This window comes from Hyperoodon ampullatus (assembly GCF_949752795.1).
Source record: "Hyperoodon ampullatus genome assembly, chromosome: 4".
NCBI lineage: Eukaryota > Metazoa > Chordata > Mammalia > Artiodactyla > Ziphiidae > Hyperoodon > Hyperoodon ampullatus.
Genome location: NC_136917.1, coordinates 175,980,822 through 176,004,925, shown reverse-complemented (window position 1 = coordinate 176,004,925; position 24,104 = coordinate 175,980,822). Strand labels below are relative to the sequence as shown.

At 52.0% G+C, this 24,104-nt stretch overlaps 1 protein-coding gene across 1 annotated transcript; it reads left to right on the top strand.

Annotated features, from left to right (window-relative positions):
- Positions 1-555: 555 nt before the first annotated feature.
- Positions 556-23,493, top strand: EXOC3 (exocyst complex component 3). The gene is made up of 12 exons (XM_079703258.1): positions 556-734; positions 3,049-3,268; positions 11,296-11,977; positions 13,799-13,916; positions 14,520-14,645; positions 15,926-16,026; positions 17,870-17,980; positions 18,069-18,219; positions 19,329-19,451; positions 21,446-21,607; positions 21,935-22,062; positions 22,516-23,493. The coding sequence occupies exons 1-12, from the start codon at positions 591-593 to the stop codon at positions 22,685-22,687; spliced, it is 2,238 nt and encodes a 745-aa protein (XP_079559384.1). The 5' UTR covers positions 556-590; the 3' UTR covers positions 22,688-23,493.
- The last annotated feature ends 611 nt before the right edge of the window (positions 23,494-24,104 follow it).

Here is a 24,104-nt window from a genome sequence, read left to right as displayed (position 1 = left end):
TAGGACATGGAATTTGGGATACTGCAGACAGTGATTTTTGAGGGAAATGGTAGGACGGGTGCTGGAACCTCAGCTAGGGAGGGTAAGGTGCGTGCTGTCCCTGTGCCTCCACGTGTTCACGAGGTGTCCTGGCGTGGCCGACCCCCCGTCCCCCGGTGTGTAAAGGGGTGGTGTGAGGGTTCTGGAGATGAGAAATTGGCCCTCTCTGGGGCAGAGAAGTGCCCTGGAGACTGACATCTGATATGATGAGTAGTCTGGGGCCCACATAGAGGTATCGTCTGTATGTCAATATCTTACACCTGTAATCGCCCCTGCTCCGCTTAAAGGTAAAACTGTGTTTTGAGGGTTTGTATTGCTTATCGAGGAGTTCATGATCCTAGTTCAGCTTTCGTTCAGGTTTACTGGGTTAACGATCTCGAATGCTCTCTTTAGAGCCCCGCTGTGAACAGCACTGTTGGTGGAGGGGGGTAAGTTCTGTTGCTAACATTTCTACCTCCCTAACACATCTTCCCCCTCCTGTTCCCTCTCTGCCTGTGGACACAGGATGCCTCTAGCATGACAGGCGCAGAGATTCTGCCAGCTTTGTAGCCATGAAGGAGACGGACCGGGAGGCTGTTGCGACAGCCGTCCAGAGGGTTGCTGGGATGCTTCAGCGCCCAGACCAGCTGGACAAAGTGGAGCAGTATCGCCGAAGAGAGGCCCGGAAGAAGGCCTCTGTGGAGGCCAGATTGAAGGTAAGAGGCCAGAGTGGCCGTGGGCACCTGCTTCACTCCCAGGCGGGCAGAGGCTTTTATCTCAAGTTTCAGGTTCCTGCTTAACAACTGGACTTCGTGATGATGTGGAAGGGGGCAGCCTTGAACGTTACCTTGACTTAGCACGTTCCTTCCAACAATATCCTGCCGTCAGTAGATTGACAAACAAGACTGGGGCGATGTTGAAAACACCAAAGGAACAGCCTTTTTGAGCACCCAGAAATGTCCATTTAGCTTTTTAAAAAACACTAGAAGAATAACAGCTTCTCTTCTTTATTAAAAGCTCTTCTACGGAGTGCATCCAGAGAGCATTTTGTTTGGCTCCTCTGGCGCATGCTGTAGTCGGCTGACTGCGTACCAGGCGTGCTGCTGGCCCTGGCGCAGGAAGGAGGAGAGCTCAACACATTTATTAGAGTGTGTGAGAGTGAGGCATGAAAGAAAATCGATCTTGTGTGATTTGGATTGGCTTTCAACTTAATTCACACGGAGAGAGGACTTTTTTTAAAATTACACACACTTGGTGTGGTTATAAAAATGTTGAGACCGTGGCCTGCTGTCGTTGACTGGCAGCACAGCGGTCTTGAGGACTCCAGGCGCATCTGAGGAAGGTTACTTCTCATGCTGACAGGGCAGTGAGGTCACCTCTCCAGTCGAAAACATTAGCGTCCGGGTAAGTGCAGGTTTGTTGAGACAGGATGAGGCTCGTTCATGTGCACCAGCGAAGCAGCCAAAGGCCTGTTGGACTAATTTGAAACAGTTTCATGTCAATTTAAAAAACGGTTTAGGGCTTCCCTGGTGGCACAGTGGTTAAGAAGCTGCCTGTCAACGCAGGGGACACGGGTTCGAGCCCCGGTCTGGGAAGATCCCACGTGCCGCAGAGCAACTAAGCCCGTGCGCCACAACTACTGAACCTGCGCTCCCGAGCCCACGAGCCACAACTACTGAAGCCCGTGCGCCTAGAGCCTGTGGTCCACAAGAGAAGACACCGCAGTGAGAAGCCCGCGCACCGCAACGAAGAGTAGCCCCTGCTCGCCGCAACTAGAAGAAAGCCCACGTGCAGCAACGAAGACCCAACGCAGCCAAAAAAAAAAAAAGGAAAAAAGAATAGTTTAGACCTGCTACGTTCTCATTCAGAATTTTATTTTATTTATTTATTGTATTTTATTTTTTTTGCGGTACGCTGGCCTCTCCCGTTGCGGAGCACAGGCTCCGGACGTGCAGGCCCAGCGGCCACGGGCCACGGGCCCAGCCGCTCCGTGGCATGTGGGACCCTCCCAGACCGGGGCACGAACTCGTGTCCCCTGCATCGGCAAGCGGACTCCCAACCACTGTGCCACCAGGGAAGCCCTATTTTATTTTATTTTTAATTTATTTTTGGCTGCGTTGGGTCTTCGTTGCTGCACGCGGGCTTTCTCTAGTTGCAGCGAGTGGGGTCTGCTCTGACTTGCGGTGCGTGGGCTTCTCATTGCGGTGGCTTCTGTTATTGCGGAGCAATGTCCCCTGCATTGGCAGGCGGATTCTTAACTACTGTGCCACCAGGGAAGCCCTTATTTAGAATTTTAATCTGTTCTAGGAACTTGTGGGATTAGCTAACGGTTGTTGTGTTTTGTTGAAATCATTAACTATTTCTAAACGCTACTTAGTGTTTCAGGGGTGAAAGGTATTCCTGACCACCGTCGTGCTCCCTGGCCTTTCCCTTCCTTTCCCCGTCCGCCTGCTGCTCCTTCACGCCCTCTCCATTCTGACTGTACGGCTCACTGGGTGGCATTGCCACGGGCTCTCAGTCTGAATCTCAGATGTACTAGCTCTGCGTCGTGGGGCCGGCCGTCCTGGAGCGGAGTCTGGTTCTGGCCGAATGGCAGGAAAACCCTCTCCGCTCAGGATGATGAGCAAGTCCTGACGGTTTCTCCATCTAGTGAAGGCCTGTTGGGAAGCTGAGGGGTGCCTGAGAGGTGGTGTGTACAGTCCTTCTAAGGGCGCCACTTAAGGGGCGGCCCTGGGACTCGGGGTATTCCCACGGTGGAGTCTGGCGTTTTCAGGTCAAGGGCCTGGATGAGGGGTGTTGTGAGGTTTTCTCAACAGAGCTTTAAAAACGTTGTTTTGTTCTAAGGCAGCAGTGGAAAAAAGGAAAAGCTACCTTATGAATCAGTGGAATCCTTGTTGCGTTTTGTCGTCTTGTCTGTGGCACTGACTGTTCTCCACTATTGAAACGCCTCTTTTCTGCCCCCTGAGCCTCCCGGGGAAGGCCTGCTCGTGGCCGTCCCAGCTCTGCTCACGCGCCCGGCGTCTTCCGTAGGCCGCGATCCAGTCGCAGTTGGACGGGGTGCGCACGGGCCTCAGCCAGCTGCACAGCGCGCTGAGCGACGTCAAGGACATCCAGCGGTCGCTGGCCGACGTCAGCAAGGACTGGAGGCGGAGCATCAACACCGTCGAGAGCCTCAAGGCCGTGAAGGACGCCGTCGTGCGGCACAGCCAGCTCGCCGCCGCCGTGGAGAACCTCAAGAACATCTTCTCAGGTAGCCGGGCCGCGGCCGCGCCTCTCCCGCGGCTCACGTGTGTGTCTCCTTGCCCTGTGGGCGCTGCAGGGCAGTTGCAGCTGTCGTCCGCCTGCTCAGAGGTGTGATTTCTGCCTGCACGGTTGGGTTCTTATTTTGAACACGGGCGGATGATCAGTTGAGCAAATAAAGGCTGGTAGAACATTCGTGGTTCAGAAATGGTCAGGACAGGCACAGAAACGGGTAACTGAGCAAGCGCGGCGTGAGCGTTGTTCCCTCGGCTGCAGTGTGGCTCAGCGGGACTCGGCCAGGTGCCGGAGGATGAAGAAGCGCCGCGTGCGAGCGGGACGAGAGGGCGCAGTTCCCAGACAGGAAGAGTGTGCACAGGCCGCAGGCTGGGGGCAGGGCAGGGGGCGGATAGGGCACCCCCTGGAGTCTCGGTCCCCATGGGAGCCGGGCCTGGGGGAGTCCTTGGGGCTGGTGGGGAAGGTGGGGGCGCGGGAGGGGCCCTTTCAGAAGCCTGTCCCGGTACCTCGCTGGCGGCAGGAAGAGTGGGCTGCGCGTCAGCCGTCAGCAGCCCAGGGTGCCCTGTTGTGTTCGGCACAGCCTCCTGCCTTGTGCTCCACTCCCTGGAGCTGGTCCGCCGCCTCGCCGCTGTCAGGGTCCTCAGCATCCCAGCCCGAAGCGTCGGCATGGTCCGACCCCTCCCCTGCCTTTATCCGGTGTCTGGTCGCAGCGAGTTCTGTCTGCACTTCCTTCCGAACTCTGCCCGACCCCGGAGTGTAGCCTGGTGCAGTTCTTCCCCTCCGCCCACCAGCCCACCACGTGTGAACCCGCGGCGTGGCTGGCCTCCTCCTGCGTGTCTGAGGGCAGCGTTATTGAGTACTTGGCCCGCCCCTCTGTGCCTGCTCAGCTTCCCGGGGCCTTCTCCGTCCCCCCATGGATGACGCAGCACTGCCGACCGCGGCGGGTGCTCTGGAAGCAGCTCCTCTTGCTGGCTGTTGAGACCTGGAACTGGTCCAGTCTACCTGCCAGAATCTCCTTCATGACAGCCAACCAGCCTTCTTAGTTAATATCCCTCTTATAATTTCCTGTTGACCGACATTTTCTTCCAGTCTTGTAAGCTGATGCCACATGACCAAAAAGTTACCTTTTCATCCACATGACCACGTTTGGATCCACATGACCAAAAAGTTACCAGTTCATCCACAGAGGTTGAAAATAATTTTCTTCCTTTGATGAACAATGAGGCTGTGATGTAGATGTGGTTTTTGTTCGGAGGATGTTTTTATTGGGAAGATGTTGTGCTTGTTCGGCTCCCTTCAGACTTTTCTCATTGCCTGTAACTCAGTACTGTTGTGCACACAGCCTGTTTTTTCTCCACACTTTTAAAAATTATAAAATATGCATAATATAAAATTTACCATCTTGACCATTTTTAATTGCACAGTTCTGTAGTATGAAGTACCTTCATATCGTTGTGAAACCATCACTGTCCATCTCTAGAACTCTTTTCACCTTGCAAAATTGAATCTTTATTATATAGTACTCTGTGTCAATTCTATCTCAGTAAAACTGAAAGGAAAAAAAATCTGCAGCAGTTAAATGATAGTTCCCCATGCCCCCTCCCCCAAGTCCCTTACTAGTTATAGGTCTATTTAGATTTTCTGTTTGTGGTTTAGGCTTTGTGTTTCTAGGAATCTGCACTTCATCTGGGTTATCCAGTTTGCTGGTGTACAGTTGTTCATGGTACTCTTAGAATCCTTTTTATTTCTGTAGAGTTGGTAGTAATGTCCTCACTTTTATTTCTGATGTTAGTTTTTGAGTCTTCTTATTTTCTTAGTCCATCTAGGTAAGATTTGTCAGTTGTTAATCTTTTCAAAGAACTACCTTTGGTTTTGTTGATTTTCTGTTTTGTTTTTCGATTCTCTGTTTATCCCTGCTCTAATCTTTATTATTTCCTTCCTTTTAGTAGCTTTGGGTTTAGCTTTTTTTTTTTTTAAGAACTTAAAAAAAAATTAGTATAGTTGACTTATGTTGTGTTAGTTTCTGGTATACAACAAAGTGGTTTAGTTATACACATATGTATACACATATATGTAGGTATATTCTTTTCCATATTCTTTTCCATTGTACTTGAGGGTTTAGTGTATTCTTTTTCTAGTTCCTTAAGTTGTAAAGTTAAGTTGTTGATTTGAAATCGTTCTTTTTTAACTGAAGTGTTTATAGCTGTACTTCGCCCTTAACACTGCTTTGCTTGCATTCTGGAAGTTCTGGTATGTTGTGTTTTCATTTTCATTTGTCTCTAAGTATTTTCTAATTTCCCTTGTAATTTCTTCTTTGGCCCATTGCTTTAGAGTGTGCTGCTTAATTTTAACTTTATCCATTTGTAGTCAGAGAAGATATTTTGTATGATATTTATCTTTTAAAATCTATTGAGATTTAATTCATGGTTTAAATGAATTCATGCCTAATGATTTAATTTAATTCATGCCTAAGGGTATGGTCTGCCTTAGAAAATGTCCCATGTGCACTTAAGAGGACTGACTGTGTGTGCTGTTGTGTCGGGTGAAGTGTTCTGTATACGTCTGTTAGATCTAGTTAGTCTGTCGTGAGGTTCAAGTCCCATTTCCCTACTGATCTTCTGTCTGGTTGTTGTGTTCATTATTGTGAGTGGCGTATTGAAGTCTCCAGCCATTATTGTAGAATGGTCCGTTTTTCCAGTTCTGTCAATTATTGTTTGTATATTTTGATGGTCATTAGGTGTGTAAATGTTTATAATTGTATCTTCTTACTGGGTTGAACGTCTTATTAATATAAAATTCCTTCTTTGTCTCTTACAGCCTTTTTTGACTTTGAATCTGTTTTGTCTGATGTTAGTACCGCCACCCCTGCTCTCTTTCGGTTACTGTTTGCATGGAATAACTTTTCCCATCCTTTCACTTTCAGTCTATTTGTGTCTTTGGATCTCAAGTGAGTCTTGTAGGCAGCGTAAAGTTGGATCATGTGTCTTTTTGTTTTGTTTTGTTTTGTTTTTGCGGTACGTGGGCCTCTCACTGTTGTGGCCTCTCCCGTTGCGGAGCACAGGCTCCGGACGCGCAGGCTCAGCAGCCATGGCTCACGGGCCTAGCCGCTCCACGGCATGTGGGATCTTCCCAGACTGGGGCACGAACCCGTGTCCCCTGCATCGGCAGGCGGACTCTCAACCACTGCGCCATCAGGGAAGCCTGGATCATGTGTTTTTATCCATTCTGCCGGTCTCTGTCTTTTGATTGGAGAGTTTAATCCACTTACATTTGAAGTAATTACTGGTACGGAGGGACTTAATTCTGTCATTTCCCAGCTGTTTTCTGTATGCCCTTATTTTGTCATTTTCTGCATTATAGCCTTTTGTTTAGTTGATTTTTTTTTTTTTTTTTTTTTTTTTTTTTTTTTTGTGGTATGCGGGCCTCTCACTGTTGTGGCCTCTCCCGTTGCGGAGCACAGGCTCCGGATGCGCAGGCTCAGCAGCCATGGCTCACGGGCCCAGCCGCCCCGCGGCATATGGGATCCTCCCAGACCGGGGCACGAACCCGTATCCCCTGCATCGGCAGGCGGACTCTCAACCACTGCGCCACCAGGGAGGCCCTGTTTAGTTGATTTTTTTTGTAGTAAAGTGTTTCAATTCCTTTCTCAGTCCTTTTTTTTTTTGTATATTCTATAGCTATTATCGCTTTTTTTTCCCGTGGGGATTACGTTTAACATCCTGAGGTTATACCACTAACTTGAATTTACACCAGCGTAGCTTCAATAATCCACAGGAACCCTGCGCCTGTACAACACCTCCCATCTCCTTTCAGTTATTGATGTCGCAGAACTACACCTTTACACATTGTGCATCCAAAAACAGAGACTAGTTGCTATTTTTTAAAAAATGCGTTAGTCTTCCAAATCATGTAGAAAGTAAAATGTGGAATTACAAACCAGAGTTACAGCAATTCTAGCTTTCTATTAGTACTAGCTTTGGACTAATATTTTTTTTTCCTCTAAATGTATTAGTCTCTTGAATTATGTAGAACAAAAAGAGTTAGAAAGCAAAGTTACAATAATACTGGCTTTACAGTTGCCCATGTATTTACCTTTACTGAGACCTTCATTTCTTCCCACAGCTTCAAGTTGCTGTCTGGTGTCATTTCACCTGCAGGACTTCTTTAGCATTTCTCACAGCGTAGGTCCAGTGGTCACAAACTCCTTCAGTTATTGTTTGCGAATGTCTTAATTTCTCCTTCACTTTTGGGGGACAGTTTTACCAGATATAGGATTCTTGAGTTACAGGTTTTTTTCCTTTTAGCATTTTGAATATTACCAGCAGGCTGCTTTTTTGTCCTTCAAAGTCTCTGAAGAGAAATCTGCTGATATTCCATTGAGGATCCCTTGTATGTGATCAGCTGCTTCTCCCATGCAGCTTTCAAGATTTCTATGTCTCTGTTTGGCTTTCCATGGTTTGATTATAATGTGTCTCGGTGGTGGGTTGAGTTTTTCTGTTTGGAGTTTGTTGAGTTCTTGAATGTTTATATTTATGTCTTTCATCAAATTTAGTAAGTTTTTGACCATTATTTAAAATACAGGCACACCTTGGAGATAACGCAGGTTCGTTTTTAGACTACCTCAGTAAAGTAAATTATCTCAGCAAAGCGAGTCACGTGAATTTTTTGGTTTCCCAGTGAATGTAAGTTATGTTTACATTGTGTTGTAGTTTATTAAGTGTGCAATACTAGTATGTCTAAAGAAAACAACGTACATACCTAAAATAAAAAATACTTTATTGCTGAAAAACGCTAACTGTCATCCAAACCTTCAGTGAGTGATGATCTTTTTGCTGGTGGAGGGTCCTGCGTTAATGTTGATGGTTGCTGACTGATCAGGGCAGTGGTTGCTGAAGGCTGGAGTGGCTGCGGCCGTTTCTTAAATAAGACAGCAGTGACGTTGGCTGTGTTGACTGACTCTTCAGCAGTGATTTCCCTGTAGCAGCAATGTTGTTTAATAGCATTTTACCACAGAACAACTTCTTCTAAAATTGGAGTCAATCCTCTTAAACCCTGCTGCTGCTTTGTCAACTAAGTTTATGTAATATTCTAAATCCTTTGTTATTTCAACAATTTCCACAGCATCTTCAAACTTCAGGAGTAGTTTCTATCTTAAGAACTTTCTTTGTTCATCCATAAGAAGCAGCTCTGCATGTGTTAAAGTTTTCTCATGAGATCACAGCAGTGCAGTCCCATCTCCAGGCTCCACTTCTGATTCTGGTTCTCCGGCTGTTTCCACCACATCTGCCATTACTACCTCCACTGAAGTCGTGAACCCCTCAAAGTCATCCCCGAGGGTTGGAGTCAGCTTCTTCCAAACTCCTGTTAATGTTGGTATTTGGACCTCTTCTCGTGAATCACGGGTGTTCTTAATGGCATCCAGAACGGTAAATCCTTTCCAGAAGGTTTTCAGTTGACTCTGCCCTGATCTGTGAGAGGAATCACCATCTGTGGCAGCTGTAGCCTTTCGAAATGTATTTCTGAAATACTAAGATTTGCAAGTCGATGTTATTCCTCTATCTGTGGGCAGCAGAATAGTCGTTGTGTTAGCAGGCGTGAAAACAACAGGGATCTTGCTGCACGTCTCTGCCAGAGCTCTTGAGTGGCCACGTGCATTATCAATGAGCAGTAATGTTTTGAAAGAAATCTTTTTTTCTGAGCAGTAGGTCTCAACAGTGGGCTTAAAATATTCAGTAAATGATGTTGTAAAGAGATGTGCTGTCATCCAGGTTTTGCTGTTCCATTTATAGAGCACAGGTGGAATAGATTTAATATAATTCTTAAGGGCCCTAGGATTTTTGGAATGATAAATGAAGATTGGTTTCACCTTAGGGTCACCACCTACATTAGCCCCTAACAAGAGAGTCAGCTTGTCCTCTGAAGCTTTGAAGCCAGACACTGACTTCTGCTCTCTAGCTATGAAAGTCTTAGATGTCACCTTCTAATAGAGGGATGTTTTGTCTGCATTGGAAATCTGTTGTTTAGTACAGCCACCTTCATGAGTTATCTCAGCTAGATCCTCTGGAGAACTTGCTGCAGCTCCTACACTGGCAGTTGCTGCTTCATCTTGTGCTTCTGTGTTACAGAGATGGCTTCTTTCCTTCAACCTAATGAACCAGACTCTGCCAGCTTCAAACTTTCCTTCTGCAGCTTCCTCACCGCCCTCAGCCTTCACAGAATTAAAGAGTTAGGGCTTTGCTCTGATTAGGCTTTGGCTTAAGGGAGTGTTGTGGCTGGTTTGACCTTCTCTCCAGACCACTCAGACTTTCCATATCAGCATAAGGCTGTATTGCTTTCCTGCCATTCATGTGTTCACTGAAGTAGCACTTTCAGTTTCCTTCCAGAACTTTCCTTTGCCTTCAGAGCTTGGCTAACTGTTTGGCACAAGAGGCCCAGCTTTCAGCTTATCTCGGCTTTCGACAGGCCTTCCTCACTCAGCTTAATCATTTCTAGCTTTTGATTTAAAGTGAGAGATGTGCGACTCTCCCTTTCACTTGACCACTTAGAAGCCATTGTAGGGTTATTAATTGGCCTAATTTCAGTATTCTTGTGTCTCGGAATAGGGAGGCCTGAGGAGAGGGAGAGAGCAGGGGGAGCAGTGAGAACACACACCACACTTGTCAGTTATGTTTTTGCCACGTTATACGAGCACGGTTCTCGGTGCCCCAAAACAATCACAGTAGTAACGTCAAAGCTCACTGAGCACGAATCACCGTAACACTTATAATCATACTGAAAAGTTTGAAATATTGAAAGAATAACTGGAATGGGACACAGACACGAAGTGAGCAAATGATGTTGGAAAGATGGTGCCGATGGACTTGCTTGATGCAGGGTTGCTCCAGCCCTTCGGTTTGTAAAACACGCAGTGTCTGTGAAGCCCAGTAAAGCGAAGCACGGTAAAAACACGGCGTGCCTGTAGTGCTCCGCCCGTCTTTCTCTCTTTCTCTGGGACTCCCACAGTGTGCACCCCACAGACCCCTTAGGCTCTCTTCACTCTTCTCTAGTCTGTTTTTCCTTTGATCCTCATGCTTGATAATTTCCTTTGTCCTGTCTTCAAGTTTGCTGTTTCTTTCTTCTGCTTGATCAAATCTGCTTTGAAAATCTGAAGTCAATTTTTCATTTAGTTATTATACTTTCCTCCACGTTTTCTTTTAGTTCTTTGAGCATGTTTAAGAGTTTACTTTAGGGCTTCCCTGGTGGCGCAGTGGTTGAGAGTCCGCCTGCCGATGCAGGGGACGTGGGTTCGTGCCCCGGTCCGGGAAGATCCCACATGCCGCGGAGTGGCTGGGCCCGTGAGCCATGGCTGCTGAGCCTGCATCCGGAGCCTGTGCTCTGCATTGGGAGAGGCCACAGCGGTGAGAGGCCCGCGTACCGCAAAAAAAAAAAAAAAAAGAAAAGAGTTTACTTTAGAGTCTCTGTCTAGTCCACCGTCTAGTCCTTCTCGGAGCTGGTTCCTGTTGGTTTATCTCTTCCTTGAGTCTCCGTTCTCTCCTGCACCTTCGTATGCCTTGTGATGTTGTTGCTGAACGTTGGGCATTAGAATCTCATAACGTGTAACTCTGGAAATCAGGTTTTCCTCTTTGCCAGGGTCTGCTGATTCTGTTTATTGTTTTTGTTGTTTTGATTGTCATAGGCTGTGTCTGTGCTGAGGGTCAGGCTGAGATGTAAACTCAAGGTCTTCTCAGGTCTTTCTGAGCCTGTGCCTCTCCTGGTCATTTGCAGTCAGTTCCTACTTCTCTACTGGTGCTTAGAGCTGAAATGCACCAGTATTAACCACACCTTACTTTCACACCTTTCCCTGGAAGTTTTATGCCTTCAGTAGACTCCAGAGTTCCGAAATAGGTACTCAGATGGAGTCTGTCAGTGCAGCAGTTGTCCACGTGGGAGACAGATTGCTGGTCACCCTTGTCCCCATCTGCCCAGAGTCCCGCATGGCCCTCTGTGGTTTTTCACGGTGCCATCTTGTGCCTTTCCCCCCAGTGCCCGAGATCGTGAGGGAGACCCAGGACCTCATAGAGCAAGGGGCACTGCTGCAGGCCCACCGGAAGCTGATGGACCTGGAGTGTTCCCGGGACGGGCTGATGTACGAGCAGTACCGCATGGACAGTGGGAACACACGTGACATGACCCTCATCCACAGCTACTTCGGGAGCACGCAGGGGCTGTCCGACGAGCTGGCCAAGCAGCTGTGGATGGTGCTGCAGAGGTCTCTGGTCACTGTACGCCGTGACCCCACCTTGCTGGTCTCAGTTGTCAGGATCATCGAAAGGGAAGAAAAAATTGACAGGCGCATACTTGACCGAAAAAAGCAAACTGGCTTTGTTCCTCCTGGAAGGCCCAAGAACTGGAAGGAGAAGATGTTTGCCATCCTGGACAGAACCGTGACCACCAGGATTGAGGGCACACAGGCGGACACCAGGGAGTCTGACAGGATGTGGCTCGTCCGCCACCTGGAGATCATAAGGAGGTGCGTCCTGGACGACCTCATCGTCACCAGGAACCTGATGGTGCAGTGTTTTCCACCTCGTTACCAGATTTTCAGGAACCTCCTGAATGTGTACCACCAGGCTCTAAGCACACGGATGCAGGAGCTCGCATCAGAGGACCTGGAAGCAAACGAGATCGTGAGCCTGCTGACCTGGGTCTTAAACACTTATACCAGGTAACTCCACCTGTATACCTGGCGTTTCCTGTTTCATAGACACTGTGGGTGAAGCATACTGACAGTTTCTAAACGTCTGCTGAGTCCTCTTGCTCAGGGCGGGTGCTCAGCACCCACGGGCGTTGCCTTCTGGCTGATGCGTCTCCTTTTGGTCTGTCTGTGCCCCGAGGTCGGGCCCGGCCTGTGGTTGTGTGGACGCTCTTGCATCTGGGTGGTGCCTGTGCTCTGGCCGGTCAGTCCGTAGTGAGCAGTTTGGCATAGCGTTTCCTGCGCTCGTGATCCGCCTTCTCACGGTGACACTGAGGGCAGGTGGTGTCACCTGTTGGACAGGTGAGGACACGTGGACCCAGGAGGTCCTGAGACCTGCACAGAGTCACGTGCTGCTGAGGAGGCACCAGCTTGCCCCTGCTGGCTTCTGACCACCGAGTCTGGTTTTTTCTCACCAGCATGAGAGGAAAATCAGCTACCCTTTGGCACTTCAGCCTTGAGGTTTTGTCACTTCATAAAAGGGGTGTGAGCCACTTTGTGCAGGCATTACTTTGAGGTCGGGTTTGAAAAACCAGCCAGTGGTGGGGTATCCTGAAATTCTTTTAGGATTAGCTGGCGAGAGGAAAGCACCTTTTATTCTAGCCTGTCTTGTTGCTGGTGTGTAGAAACTAATTAAACCTCTCCTTTTAGCAATAAGGTTTTACGATTTTTTGGGTCTGTGTTTGTTTGTTTTTTGGTAGCTGCTTGTAGTAGAGGATATGTACATTTCAAGACGGAAACATATAAAGAGAAAGAAAACATTGTATCCATTGTGGCTGGTGCTCTCTCTGCCCTCCTGTGCTGGGCCTGGGCCTCGGCGCCTCCTGTGTGCCGCCCTCCATTGCCATCGCCTGATCCTGTTGTCAGGTCACCCTCGAGGAAGACCTCTCACCATCCTCTTGGTTTTGAGGCACAGGGAGGGACACGCGTGCCCAGGGTCACACGGCCCTCAGGGTCAGATGGCCCTCGGGTGGGGGCGGGACTTGAACTGGGGTCGGGCCCTCATGTGCTCCAGCCACCAGACCTTGGGGTGTGCATCTGTGTGACCTGCGTGGTTCTAGGCCTTGATTCTGGTTTTCACTCGCCACGTTGTAAGCATTTTTCTGTCCTTGGCAGTTCTTGACAGTTTCGTGTTGGTCACCACGTCCTATCGTATTGGAGTTTCTTATGGGAAAAGTTGGACTGCTTTCACACTAGAAACATTTTCATGCGGAGTTAAGGTTCTTGGGGCAGAAATAATCTAAGTGGTAGATGGTCTCTTAATATTTGCAGAATCTCATGAAGTGCTTTTTCACTCAGGAAGACCTTGGATGTCTTAGGAGTGGTGGACAAGCTGTTAATGCTCAGGATTGTCATTCTGAATCCATACTTAGGGAATCAGCCGAGCAATCAGCCTTGGACATTTAGGAACCCAGCCACATACCTAGCTTTTATCTGTTTTTTATGAAAACTGTTTTCTGAAGCTTGGTTCACATCCCTCCCTTCTTTAGTACCATAGGCTGCAAGTGCTGACACTTCACTTGCTGACTCACGTTTGGTTGCAGGCGTCAGGTGTTCTCCGCTCTGGTCCTTGTCCTACTGGACCAGCGGCGTTAGCCCCTGTGCCCTGCGTTTCTAAATTCAGTGCTTGTCTGTTGTTCTCCAACTCATGGGACCTCCTACCTGCCAGGCCCTGGTCTTCCTCAGGGGGCACCGTGGGTGGAGCAAGCAAACCTTGCCCTGCAGGCCCCTGGGACAGGGAACAGCACCACTCAGCTGAGGGTCTCCTGTGTCCCCTTCCTGCTGTGCCCGCAGTGCAGAGATGATGGGGAACGCAGAGCTGGCCCCGGAGGTGGACGTCAGCGTCCTGGAGCCTCTGCTTTCTCCAGACGTGGTCGCCGAGCTGCTCGACACCTACATGTCGACTCTGACAGTGAGTGGAGTGATGTGGGCCCACGTGGGTCGAGCTGGGCTGCAGCCAGGACCCATCTGGCTGTCGGGCTTCCAGAGGACGCGCGGCTATTTCTGAGAAGTCGGGTCTGGAGGTGTCCTGGATGTGCCGTGGCGCCTGCCCGCCTCACAGCGCCGAGCCCGGGAGTGGGAGGGCGGCAGGTGACGGGGGGGAGGGGGTACCGCCCAGTGCCCTCGGGGGTCTGAGGGTGTGATGACGTGGTCAGGTCTGCTCCTGGGACGTGGGGAGCCTGACATCAGGCAGCCTCTGGCGGAGGCGCCGAGGCCGTGCTGGGACGCAGGGGCGGCTTGGGTAGCGGCCGTGGGGTCTGGTCTCCGTGAATGGCCTGCCAGAGGCATGTAGGTCTCGTGCTTCCCTGTCCTGACTGACCTGGCCTGTCCTCCAGCATGACCGTCGTCGAGAAGGTTAAGTCGAGGGAGGCTGGTGGGGTCCCGCCCGTGGAGGTGGCTTGTCCCCTCGTGTGGGGACTGGGATCCCCAGGGGGCCGTGTTTGCTTCTGCAGCTGCTCCACTGAAGAGCGGCCTGTTGACTCCAAGCCTGGTTCTGTTCTTCCCTCCTGCTTAGTCGAACATCATTGCCTGGCTGCGGAAAGCCCTAGAAACAGACAAGAAGGACTGGGTGAAAGAGACTGAACCTGAGGCCGACCAGGACGGCTACTACCAGACGACACTGCCCGCCATCGTCTTCCAGGTACCGGGCCTCGGGCTTCACAGATGCATGCAGTTGCGTGCTGCCGGCGGAGAGAACGGGCTTCTCTCTGGAGCTGCGGAACCAAGGGTCAGACTTGCCAAGTAGTTTTGCCCACGGTCGCAAAACCTAATGTTTTTTGCTCTCCTAATGAGTTTTTTTTTTAAATTAATTAATTAATTAATTTTTGTCTGTGTTGGGTCTTTGTTTCTGTGTGAGGGCTTTCTCTAGTTTTGGCGAGCGGGGGCCGCTCTTCATCGCGGTCCGCGGGCCTCTCACTATCGTGGCCTCTCGTTGCGGAGCACAGGCTCCAGACGCACAGGCTCAGTAGTTGTGGCTCACGGGCCCAGTTGCTCCGCGGCATGTGGGATCCTCCCCGACCAGGGCTCGAACCCGTGTCCCCTTCATTGTCAGGCGGGCTCTCAACCACTGCGCCACCAGGGAAGCCCTCCTAATGGTTTTTGATCTCAGACCAGAAGCTAATTATATGTTACGTGTGTCTGATGCTCAAATTTGAGTTTGCTTATTTCCTGATGTAATGGCCAAGGTTTGTCTTCGTAAGTGCTGCACAGTCGAGTCTAATCCGACGTACTTTGGGAGGAGTCTCTTCGGGTTTTAGTGTCATCGTGTGTTCTTAGAGGTCGTCTGCTCTCTTTGTCTGGCCTGTCCAGTCCCCTTCCTTTGAGAAACATTGCTGATGGTAGGAGGCCGAGCCGCGTTAGAGGTTCTCCCGCTGCTGACACGGAGCTTGGGCTCTAGCCGGGCTCTGGGTGATCCCAGTAGTCCATGACATGTTGGGCTTCACCCTTTCCTTTATTTTGGGAGCTGACATCCGGTGACCACGTGGGGTGAGCTCTGCCTTCTGGCGCTTCTCCACCTTCCCACGTCCGGCCCCCCGGCTCCAGCGTGTGTCCTCCTAGCGCTTCTTAAGGAACCCACATCTCAAACCACAGCCCAGCCCCTGGTACCCGTGTGACCCCAGCCACACCCGCCCTCCCCGGACCCCTCGTCTCCCTGTCTCCCCGTGAGAACATACGTGTCCCCCTTGTGGCGACCGGCCTGTTTGCAGGTAATTAGGAAATGATTCCCTGGGGTTTTTTTTTAACCTGGTAAGAAAGTTTTGTGTGTTTGTTTAAGTAACTTTGTTATTTTTCACCTGGCTTCATTTTTTCCTCTGAATTTGGACTGTCCTGACTACGAGTTAACAGGTGGGGGGTTTATATAATGGGAAATCTGCACCCTCGTGAGTTTATATCAGAATTCATAAGTTCTCCAATTTTTAGATGTTCGAACAGAACCTTCAGGTCGCTGCTCAGATAAGTGAAGATTTGAAAACAAAGGTACTCGTTTTGTGTCTTCAGCAGATGAATTCTTTTTTAAGTAGGTATGTATTCTTGCCAGTGTGCTGATTTATAAAGTTTTTTTTTTTTTTTTAATGGAGAGGAAAGCTGTGTTGATCCTAATCTGGCTAGTAGTAAAACAGAATTCAAGCCTGGATTCACTGTAGTCACCTTTTTCCGTTAGTCAGAACTCAAGCCCTTTCTTGTTATCTGCCTTTTGAATGGGTTGCATTCCCCCGGGGTCCCGGGTGTGATGGTGTGGGGTTCTCAGCAGTGGGCTAGTGCTACTGCAGGCTTGGAGCTGGGGACCTCCTTCAGTCAGCCTTCCTGTTGTCCCGTTTCCCGGGGTGCTCTCCACAAGTTGTACACAAAGATTTTCAGACGTATACAGAAGTAGAAAGAATGGCCTACAAAGCTGTTCAGCCCACCATCCAGGTTCAAAAGCTGCCCTTTAAAGCCACCCCTTGCCGCATCTGGCTCCCCTCCCCCTCGCTCTGCTGAAGTACACTTGACCCTTGAACAACGTGGGGGTTGGAGGGGACGACCCCCTGGTGCGGCTGAAAATCCACGTGTAAGCTTGCAGTCGGCGCTCCTGCCGTGGTTGCGCGTCCACAGATGAGCCAGCCTCGGCTCGTGTAGTGCTGCAGTGCGTGTTGGCTGAAAAGATTCACGTGTAAGTGAACCTGCACACTTCAGACCCACGTTGTTCAGGGGTCAGCTGTGCTTTACAGCAAATCCCAGATGTTGCGGCATTTCATCTCCTGCATTCCCTACCCTAACTGCAGTGCCGTCAACCCACCGAATCTGTCAGGAGCGTTCCGTGGGGCCGCCTGACACCAGGTTTGTGTTTGGGTTTTCCCACTGGTCTCAGACCCACCTGTTTATAGCTGTGTGTTCAGACCGGGTTGGCAGAAGGCCTGCACTGTGTGACGCTGGAGGGCAGCCCCTCCTGCTCTGAGCCACTGGCTTGTGGAGACGCACAGACCCTCCTGTCCAGTGTCCTCTAGCCTGGCCTCAAGCTGCCGTCTGCCCATGAACCACAGGTTGGCTCTGAAGGCCGTGGGGCTCCTCCGTGTTTCCTTACTGTTGGCCAATAGCCTGGCACGGGCTGTGTGCTCCACGCCCCTGCTCCTGTGGCTCGGGTGCCACAGCTGGGCCCCTGCTTAGGATCCCCGTCAGCTGTCCACCATGGGTCATGGCCTGAGTTAGTCATCCCGTTGGTATTGTTCTGTAAAGTAGATGTTTTCCTCAGCAGCCTCAGCTGTGTGCTTACCTGCATCATATTTTGGACAGAAGGGTGGGATAAATGCTTGATTACTTCCCTTTAATTTTGCCAGTTTTCGGTTTACTTCTTCCTTAACATCTATTGAAAACGCATACAGATTTATACAGTGTGTTGTGCTTTTCTTGTACTCCCATATATGTTTGAGAATCTCCATGGTAGATTCAAAAATGAAGTATGTAGCCATCTCAGTTGTTTTCTTGACATCCTAAAGAGTCTAATTTATTTTTAGTTTGATTTTTTCGGGGAAAGTCTCAGAAAAGGACATTTTATCTAGCATTTGATCGTGTTCCGCACACTGGTGTATGAGTTTCTAGGTGAGTCATACGTCAGACGAAATACTCCTTTCCCAGTTACAAATGTTTCAGAATATTTGTAAAATCAGAACACTGAGCCATATTTCAAAGCCCGATAATGAAATTAATTTGTAATAATCGTTTTTCGATGATCAACTTCCATTAGCATAGGTCACCCCCCCCCCCCAGAATCCTTTATTTTTGAAGACTCGTCCAGCCCGATGCTGGCGATGTGATGCAGAATGTGATGTTAGGCTGCGCGTTGGCGCCGTGCGGCGCGGCCGCTCTGACGGGGCCGTGTGTCCGCAGGTACAGAGAGGAGGCGCAGCTCTACAAGGAGGAGCACCTGCGGCAGCGGCGGCACCCGCACTGCTACGTGCAGTACATGATCGCGCTCATCAACAACTGCCAGACCCTCAAGTGAGCGGGGGCCCCCGGGCCGCGGGGCGGGGCGGGCGCGCTCGGCCGCCTCACCGGGCCCTCGGTCTCCTCCTCTGTCTCCTCGCAGAGAATCCATAGTCAGTTTGAAAAGAAAGTATTTGCAACATGACGCGGAAGAAGGTGTGTCTCTGAGCCAGCCGAGCATGGATGGGCTTCTGGACGCCATTGCCGAGGAGGGCTGCGGCAGCCTGCTTGAGGAAGTCTTCCTGGACCTGGAGGTGGGCGCCGCGGGCCGGGTCCCCTGGGGTGGCGTCAAGGAGAGACCCTTCCAGGAAGTGTTAGACCAGAGCACTCAACAGGTTACAGGGTGGAAGCTGGCGTTGGAGAGGAGACTGGTTATGGTCATTAGCAGATTCCTGCGTGAGGGCACGAGCAGGCCTGCATGCCCATCACACGGCCGGGCTCGGGTCTGAGCAAAGGCCCAGAGCACAGCCATAAACAGAGTGCATTCAGATCCCATCCAAGGCGTGGTGTGTGAGGAGCAGGCACGTTTATTTCAGAAGGCGTGAAAATGGCTCAGCGTCGTATGGAACGGGCAGAAACCGGAATGTATTTAAAAAATAGAGTCACGATCACCTTGGGTCCTGCAGGGAAGGAGCTCCTGGGGTGATGGGTGGTATCGTTTCATGATATCTGTAATTTTCTCAGAAATGGTTTAGAAAACAAAGTGTACTTAAAAAGACAACATAATAGAGAAATAGACAAAGGACATGAATATCTGTTTCACAGAAAAAGGAGTCATGTGTCCTAAGTAGGAAACAGAGTGCCCAGTCTTAACTGCTCTTCAAAGAAAAGCAAATTAAAACTGAATATTTTTGTTCCTTACCAGGACGGTAAGAATTAAGAACATTGCTACCACGTGATGTCGAGGGCATGAGACTCCCGTATCCCGTGTAGAACTGTGAATCGGCACAGTTCTGGGAGGGCGGCTGGCACAAGTGTCGAGGGCAGCAGTCGTCAGGGTTGTACTTTGCCTACTTTCTGACTAGTAACTTTTAGTCTTAGGAATTTCACCTGCAAAAATGCACAGATTCACTGCAGCGTTCTTGATAATTGCAAAATGAGACATTTTAAATGTTCATCAGAATTGGGTACACAAATTACAGAGCATCCACACAATAAACAGGTTCAGTCAATTAAGGTAAGATGTGTACGCACAGATGCGTCTGGTATAAGTCTTTACAGTTAAAGTACATATTTGCAGAGTTTCTGCATGAGCATCGCTGTTGTGATCAGAACATCGGGCGGGCGTAGGACGGTGGCTCCAAGTGCCTCTCTCCCGATGACAGGCCGTCATGAGGGTGTTTTCTGTGGTCTGTGCTTTCAGCAACATCTCAATGAGCTGATGACAAAGAAGTGGCTGTTAGGATCAAACGCTGTAGACATCATCTGTGTCACCGTGGAAGACTATTTTAATGATTTTGCCAAAATTAAAAAGCCATATAGAAAGGTAAGAGTGTGGGGCACACATGTGGCCTGAGTCCCCTGGCATCTTGTGTAGAATTTGGTGTCATCAGTTCTTGGGTGGAAGTTCACGGGTGGTTTTGTGAACCCAAGCAGGTCGGAGACGTTGCTGTCTGAAGGTGGCAGAGGTGGAGGTGATGGGGCATGCACCTTGCTGTCCAAGGCCACGCTGACACGGCTGCAGGCCCAGAACCCCGTGGGTAGTGGGGACTTCCTCAGCAGGGACCCCTCAAAGGGCGGGTGGGGCTGTGGCCATGGCTCTGATGAGAGGCTGGACAGGAACCGCAGTTCCCTCTTCAAGTCTACGCTCGGGGGCAGCGGGCGGCTCTCAGCACAGGGCCCACGGGAGACTCCAGGGTCCCCAGCCGTCAGGGTCCCCTCCAGGCCCCGTGAAATGCCCCTGTTCCCATCTGGGGCTCAGGCAGCTTTCCGTGGGGGAATTCTCAGGGCCTTGGGTGATTTTTGCTGTTGTTGCTTTAAAATCAGCCTTTCTGTTTCTGGTTTATGGAAGCGTGAGTGGTTTGACACACAGAGCTTGGGTGCAGACACTTCAGGACGTGTCTCCAGGTCCTCCGGGCATCCCTGTAGACACTTGTCTCATTTGTGAGCAGCGTCACTGTGTCATTTCATTTCTGGTTCTTGTACCTTCCTGTCTTCTCTTTGTCTCGCTGCCCTGGCTGGGACCCCCCAGCACGGGGGCATCTTTGTCTCATTCGGAAGTTTAAATTCTCCTAACTGTGCCATTAAAAGTGATGCTTGCAGGGGGACCCAGGTGTTTTAAATCCCCCTGGTTGGTCGCTTCACAGCTGTCAGGAGCCTCTGGGGGTTAGAGGTCGGTGGGACCAGCTCTGTTCAATCTTGAATTTCTTGTTGCTTGTACAGTTTTGGTTCCACCTTTTAGGTTTCTCAGCATTCTGTCCTTTGATCTAATAGCGGGTGTGTGAAGTCCTTGGGGCTTGTGTCTCAGCCACTTCTGGTCCAGGTGGCTCGCCTCCTGGAGCGGCCGGGAACCTGCAGTCTCACTTGCTCTGCCAAGAGCCTGGCCTCCGCCCGGGTCCCTGCAGCTGCCGGGTGTTGCCTCGCTTTGTCTTGTTTGGGGCCCTTGGGGTCCCCCTCACTGCCCGGCCTCCCTGGTACACAGAGCTTCTGATGTCTGTTCTTGGGACTCTGAGGCTGCGCCTTGTGTCAGCAGAGTCGTGCTCGCGTATTCGTGGGTGACGGCCAAGTGTCCATCTACCTGCGGGTGGGCTCCGGAGAAAACCACGGCCTTCTCCAAAACTTCCCCAAATGTGTGGACTTGGGGCTCCTCTTTTCCCAGAAACTCGTCACACCATCTCCAGAGACTGGTCGTTGACTCGCCTCCGTGCACGAGGGGTGATGTGTGTGGAGCCCTTCCGCCTGGGAGGGGCAGAGCGGGGCCTGGCCCAGGGTCCCCAGCCCCCCCGCTGAACCCACCCCCACACTCCTGGGGTGAGAAGCTGAGAGACGTGTGCAGGACGGGCAGGGCGAGGAGAATAGACCCGGATCCCCCGGGGGGGCCCGAGAGCCCCCGGACGGGTCTCAGTAAAGCAGGTGCCGCCCTGGCACTTGCCCCTTTGCCCCCGACGGGAAGCTGCTCTGCAGCGGGTCCGCGCCCAGAACGACGTGTCTGGCGGGGCTGCAGGCAGGCGTCCCCGTGGCGTACTTTATTCTGTGGGCTTTCTAGAGTGGACGTGAGCATCCGAGGTGCCCAGGCAGTACCGACTTCCGGCTGCTGCCGTGTGGCCGGTGCGTCTGCCCGTGTCCCAGATGTGAAACACGGTGACCCTGCTACAATTTTCTAAAATAGAATTTGTAATAAAGTAGGTGTGCTTACTTGGTTGACTCTAAAATTTGTATCGATGAGAAACGGGAAGGAGCGCGCTGGCCCGTGCACAGTGGGCCTGGACTCGCCTTGGGGCCCGCGTGCCAGGCTGACCCCGTTCTCCGTGTGCCCCGTAGCGGATGATCGCCGAGGCGCACCGGCGCGTGGTGCAGGAGTACCTGCGGGCCGTCCTGCAGAAGCGCATCTCGTTCCGGAATGCCGAGGAGCGCAAGGAGGGCGCCGAGCGGATGGGGCGGGAGGCCGAGCAGCTGCGCTTTCTCTTCCGCAAGCTGGCTTCCGTGAGTGCGCCTGGCCGGGCCAGGTCCCCGGGACCAGTCGTGTCGGGAGCCGAGTGCCCCGCTGGTTGTCTCCTTCCGTGAGCCGGTCTGTGTGTAGACCCGCCTGGCCTTGGGGTTGGGGGCGGGGCACTTGGGGGGCGGCAGCAGCTCTAGCCCCAGCGCTTGGTGTTCCTGTCCCTCGGAGAGGGGCCGGGCTGCCGGCAGGCTTGGCTGCTCCCCACCGGGAGTGAGTCCTGAGGGGTTTGCCGGCCTGGTGGCCTCCGCCGGAGAGGGTGTGACGGAGACCCCATTGAGCGGTCCACTCAGCATCTGTGCTCTGTCCTGCAGGGGTTTGGTGAGGAGATGGACGGGCACTGTGACACCATCGTCGCCGTTGCCGAAGTCATTAAGCTCACGGACCCTTCTCTGCTCTACCTGGAGGTCTCGACTCTGGTCAGCAAATACCCAGACATCAGGTAGCGGCAGGGTCATTCCTGAGGTCGCTGGGGAGAGGGAGGGTCCCGGGCATTAGGTGAGTGTGGCAGGTCTGGGCTCCTGCGAGGACCCCAGATGCCGTGCGGACGGCGATGCGGGCAGAGTGCGTTTCAGAGATGACAGCGGTGCCCGCCAGCCCCACCGTGGGTCACGGTTCCCAGGCGTCACCAGGCCACACACTTGGTGTTCGGGGCGCCGATGGGAAGGTGGCCGAGCAGACTGGTTTCTGGAGGCTGATCCTATGCCCTGTGGAGGTGGAACCAGGGAACGGAGCCGGGCCCCTCCTGCGTGGGGGGGAAGGCGGGGGAGCGGCTCCCCGCCAGCCTTTGTGACTCTCCAGGAGCCCTGCCGCCCGGTCGGGGGTCGGGGGGGCTTGAGTCGGCCTTGGAGGCTGAGTGGCCGCAGCTGCACCCTGACGCCCCCTCCCCGCCCAGGGACGACCACATTGGTGCGCTGCTGGCCATGCGGGGGGACGCCAGCCGGGACATGAAGCAGACCATCATCGAGACGCTGGAGCAGGGCCCGGCCCAGGCGAGCCCAGACTACGTGCCCATCTTCAAGGATATCGCGGTTCCCAGCCTGAACGTGGCCAAGCTCCTCAAGTAGCCGGCGGGCCCTCCCCACCCCGGGCGTCAGCTGCGTGTCTGGGGGCTGCCTTGTCTCGGGAGAGCTCTCCCTCGCCTCTGCGCTGTGTACACACTTCTGAAACTGCTGCTCAGTAGAGTCTGGACTTCTGATGGGACATGAGGGCTTCCCGCCGTGAGGGTCTCTTCCTGGTGATGACCAGCCCGCTGGGGTCAGGTGGGCGCACTGCTCCCTCCCTCCCTCCCTCCCTCGTCCCTCCCATGGGGTCACACCTGCCACCGGGTGGGTGTGGCACGTGAATCCCCACCGCCTGCAAATCCATCTTACTTTTCCACCAAGTGAATTGCAGAGTCGCACCCTGAGTAAACGGTGAGCCCCGTGTGGTCCCTACCCTCGCCGCCGCCCCGCTGGACAGGTTTCTTGGCAGCCGAGCTCCGAGGGAACCACGGGGATGGCTCCAGCATTCACCCCGTTCCTCCTCCCATGCAGGACGTGGCGTGTGCGGCGCTGGGCTGCTCTGAGGGTCCAGTTCCTTCCTCACAGGCTTTCAGGACGGAAGTGTGGGTGCTGTGCTCTTACTTCCTCCTCACGAGGGGTGAGAAGTTCACAGGTGGGACTTTTTTCTTGGAAGAATCAAAACCTAAGTGGAGACCTGAGGGCGTTCTTACAAGTGTTGCTCGGAAGAGACGTGGTCTTCCTCAAGGTTTCTCGCCTGTGTGCTATCAATATACACGTTACTCCAGTTCCCTGTGTGACGAGACCTAGTGTCTAGTAGGTAGCGCTGCTCAGTACACAGTTCTTGAATTAATAAAGTCGAGTGTTAACAATCGTTAGTCATTGCCCCTTATGATGATGAAGATAACATTTATCTTTCCACTGGCTGAGAGAAGTTTCACTCTGAGTTACTTCTGGAATAAATACCCGGGTGACTCTTCACAACAGCAGACCCAAGTGACCTGTGCTGTCCTTGCTCTGACTACACAGTGGTCACCACAGGGCAGGCAGGGCCCTCGGTCGCTGGGGACACCTGTGTGATGGTGGGCCCCAAGCTGAATGCCAGATGCCACCATGTTCCAGCGGGGCTAGGATGTGCTGGGAGGTGTGGTGAGGGCCACGTCCCGGTGGGTGGGCAGTGGCCTCCACACCGGCACCCAGGGGAGGGTCACCTCCAGGTCACTGGGCGAAAGGCTAGCAGGCACCCACACCGAAGGCCAGTGCCTGCCTCTTGATCAGGCTGCCACGTGCCCGGTGGGGGAAGTGGGTATACCAGGACGGACAGCCTGCGGCCCACGCCGGAAGGCAGCTTCACCTTGTCAGGCCGTGGCAGACTCACCGAGTCTTGGGGCGGTTCTCCCTATAAACTGCCATTCAGCCGAAAAGCGTCTTTCAGGTCAGGAAGTTTCCAACTCTCAGTTTTACTCAGCGGGTTTCCAAAAAG

Bases quoted from the DNA above. Each gene is read 5' to 3' on its own strand.
- EXOC3 (XM_079703258.1), top strand. From the start codon at position 591: ATGAAGGAGACGGACCGGGAGGCTGTTGCGACAGCCGTCCAGAGGGTT. The intron at 3,269-11,295 runs GTAGCCGGGCCG...CTTTCCCCCCAG, and splicing joins CCTCAAGAACATCTTCTCAG to TGCCCGAGATCGTGAGGGAG. The intron at 18,220-19,328 runs GTGGGCGCCGCG...CTGTGCTTTCAG, and splicing joins AAGTCTTCCTGGACCTGGAG to CAACATCTCAATGAGCTGAT.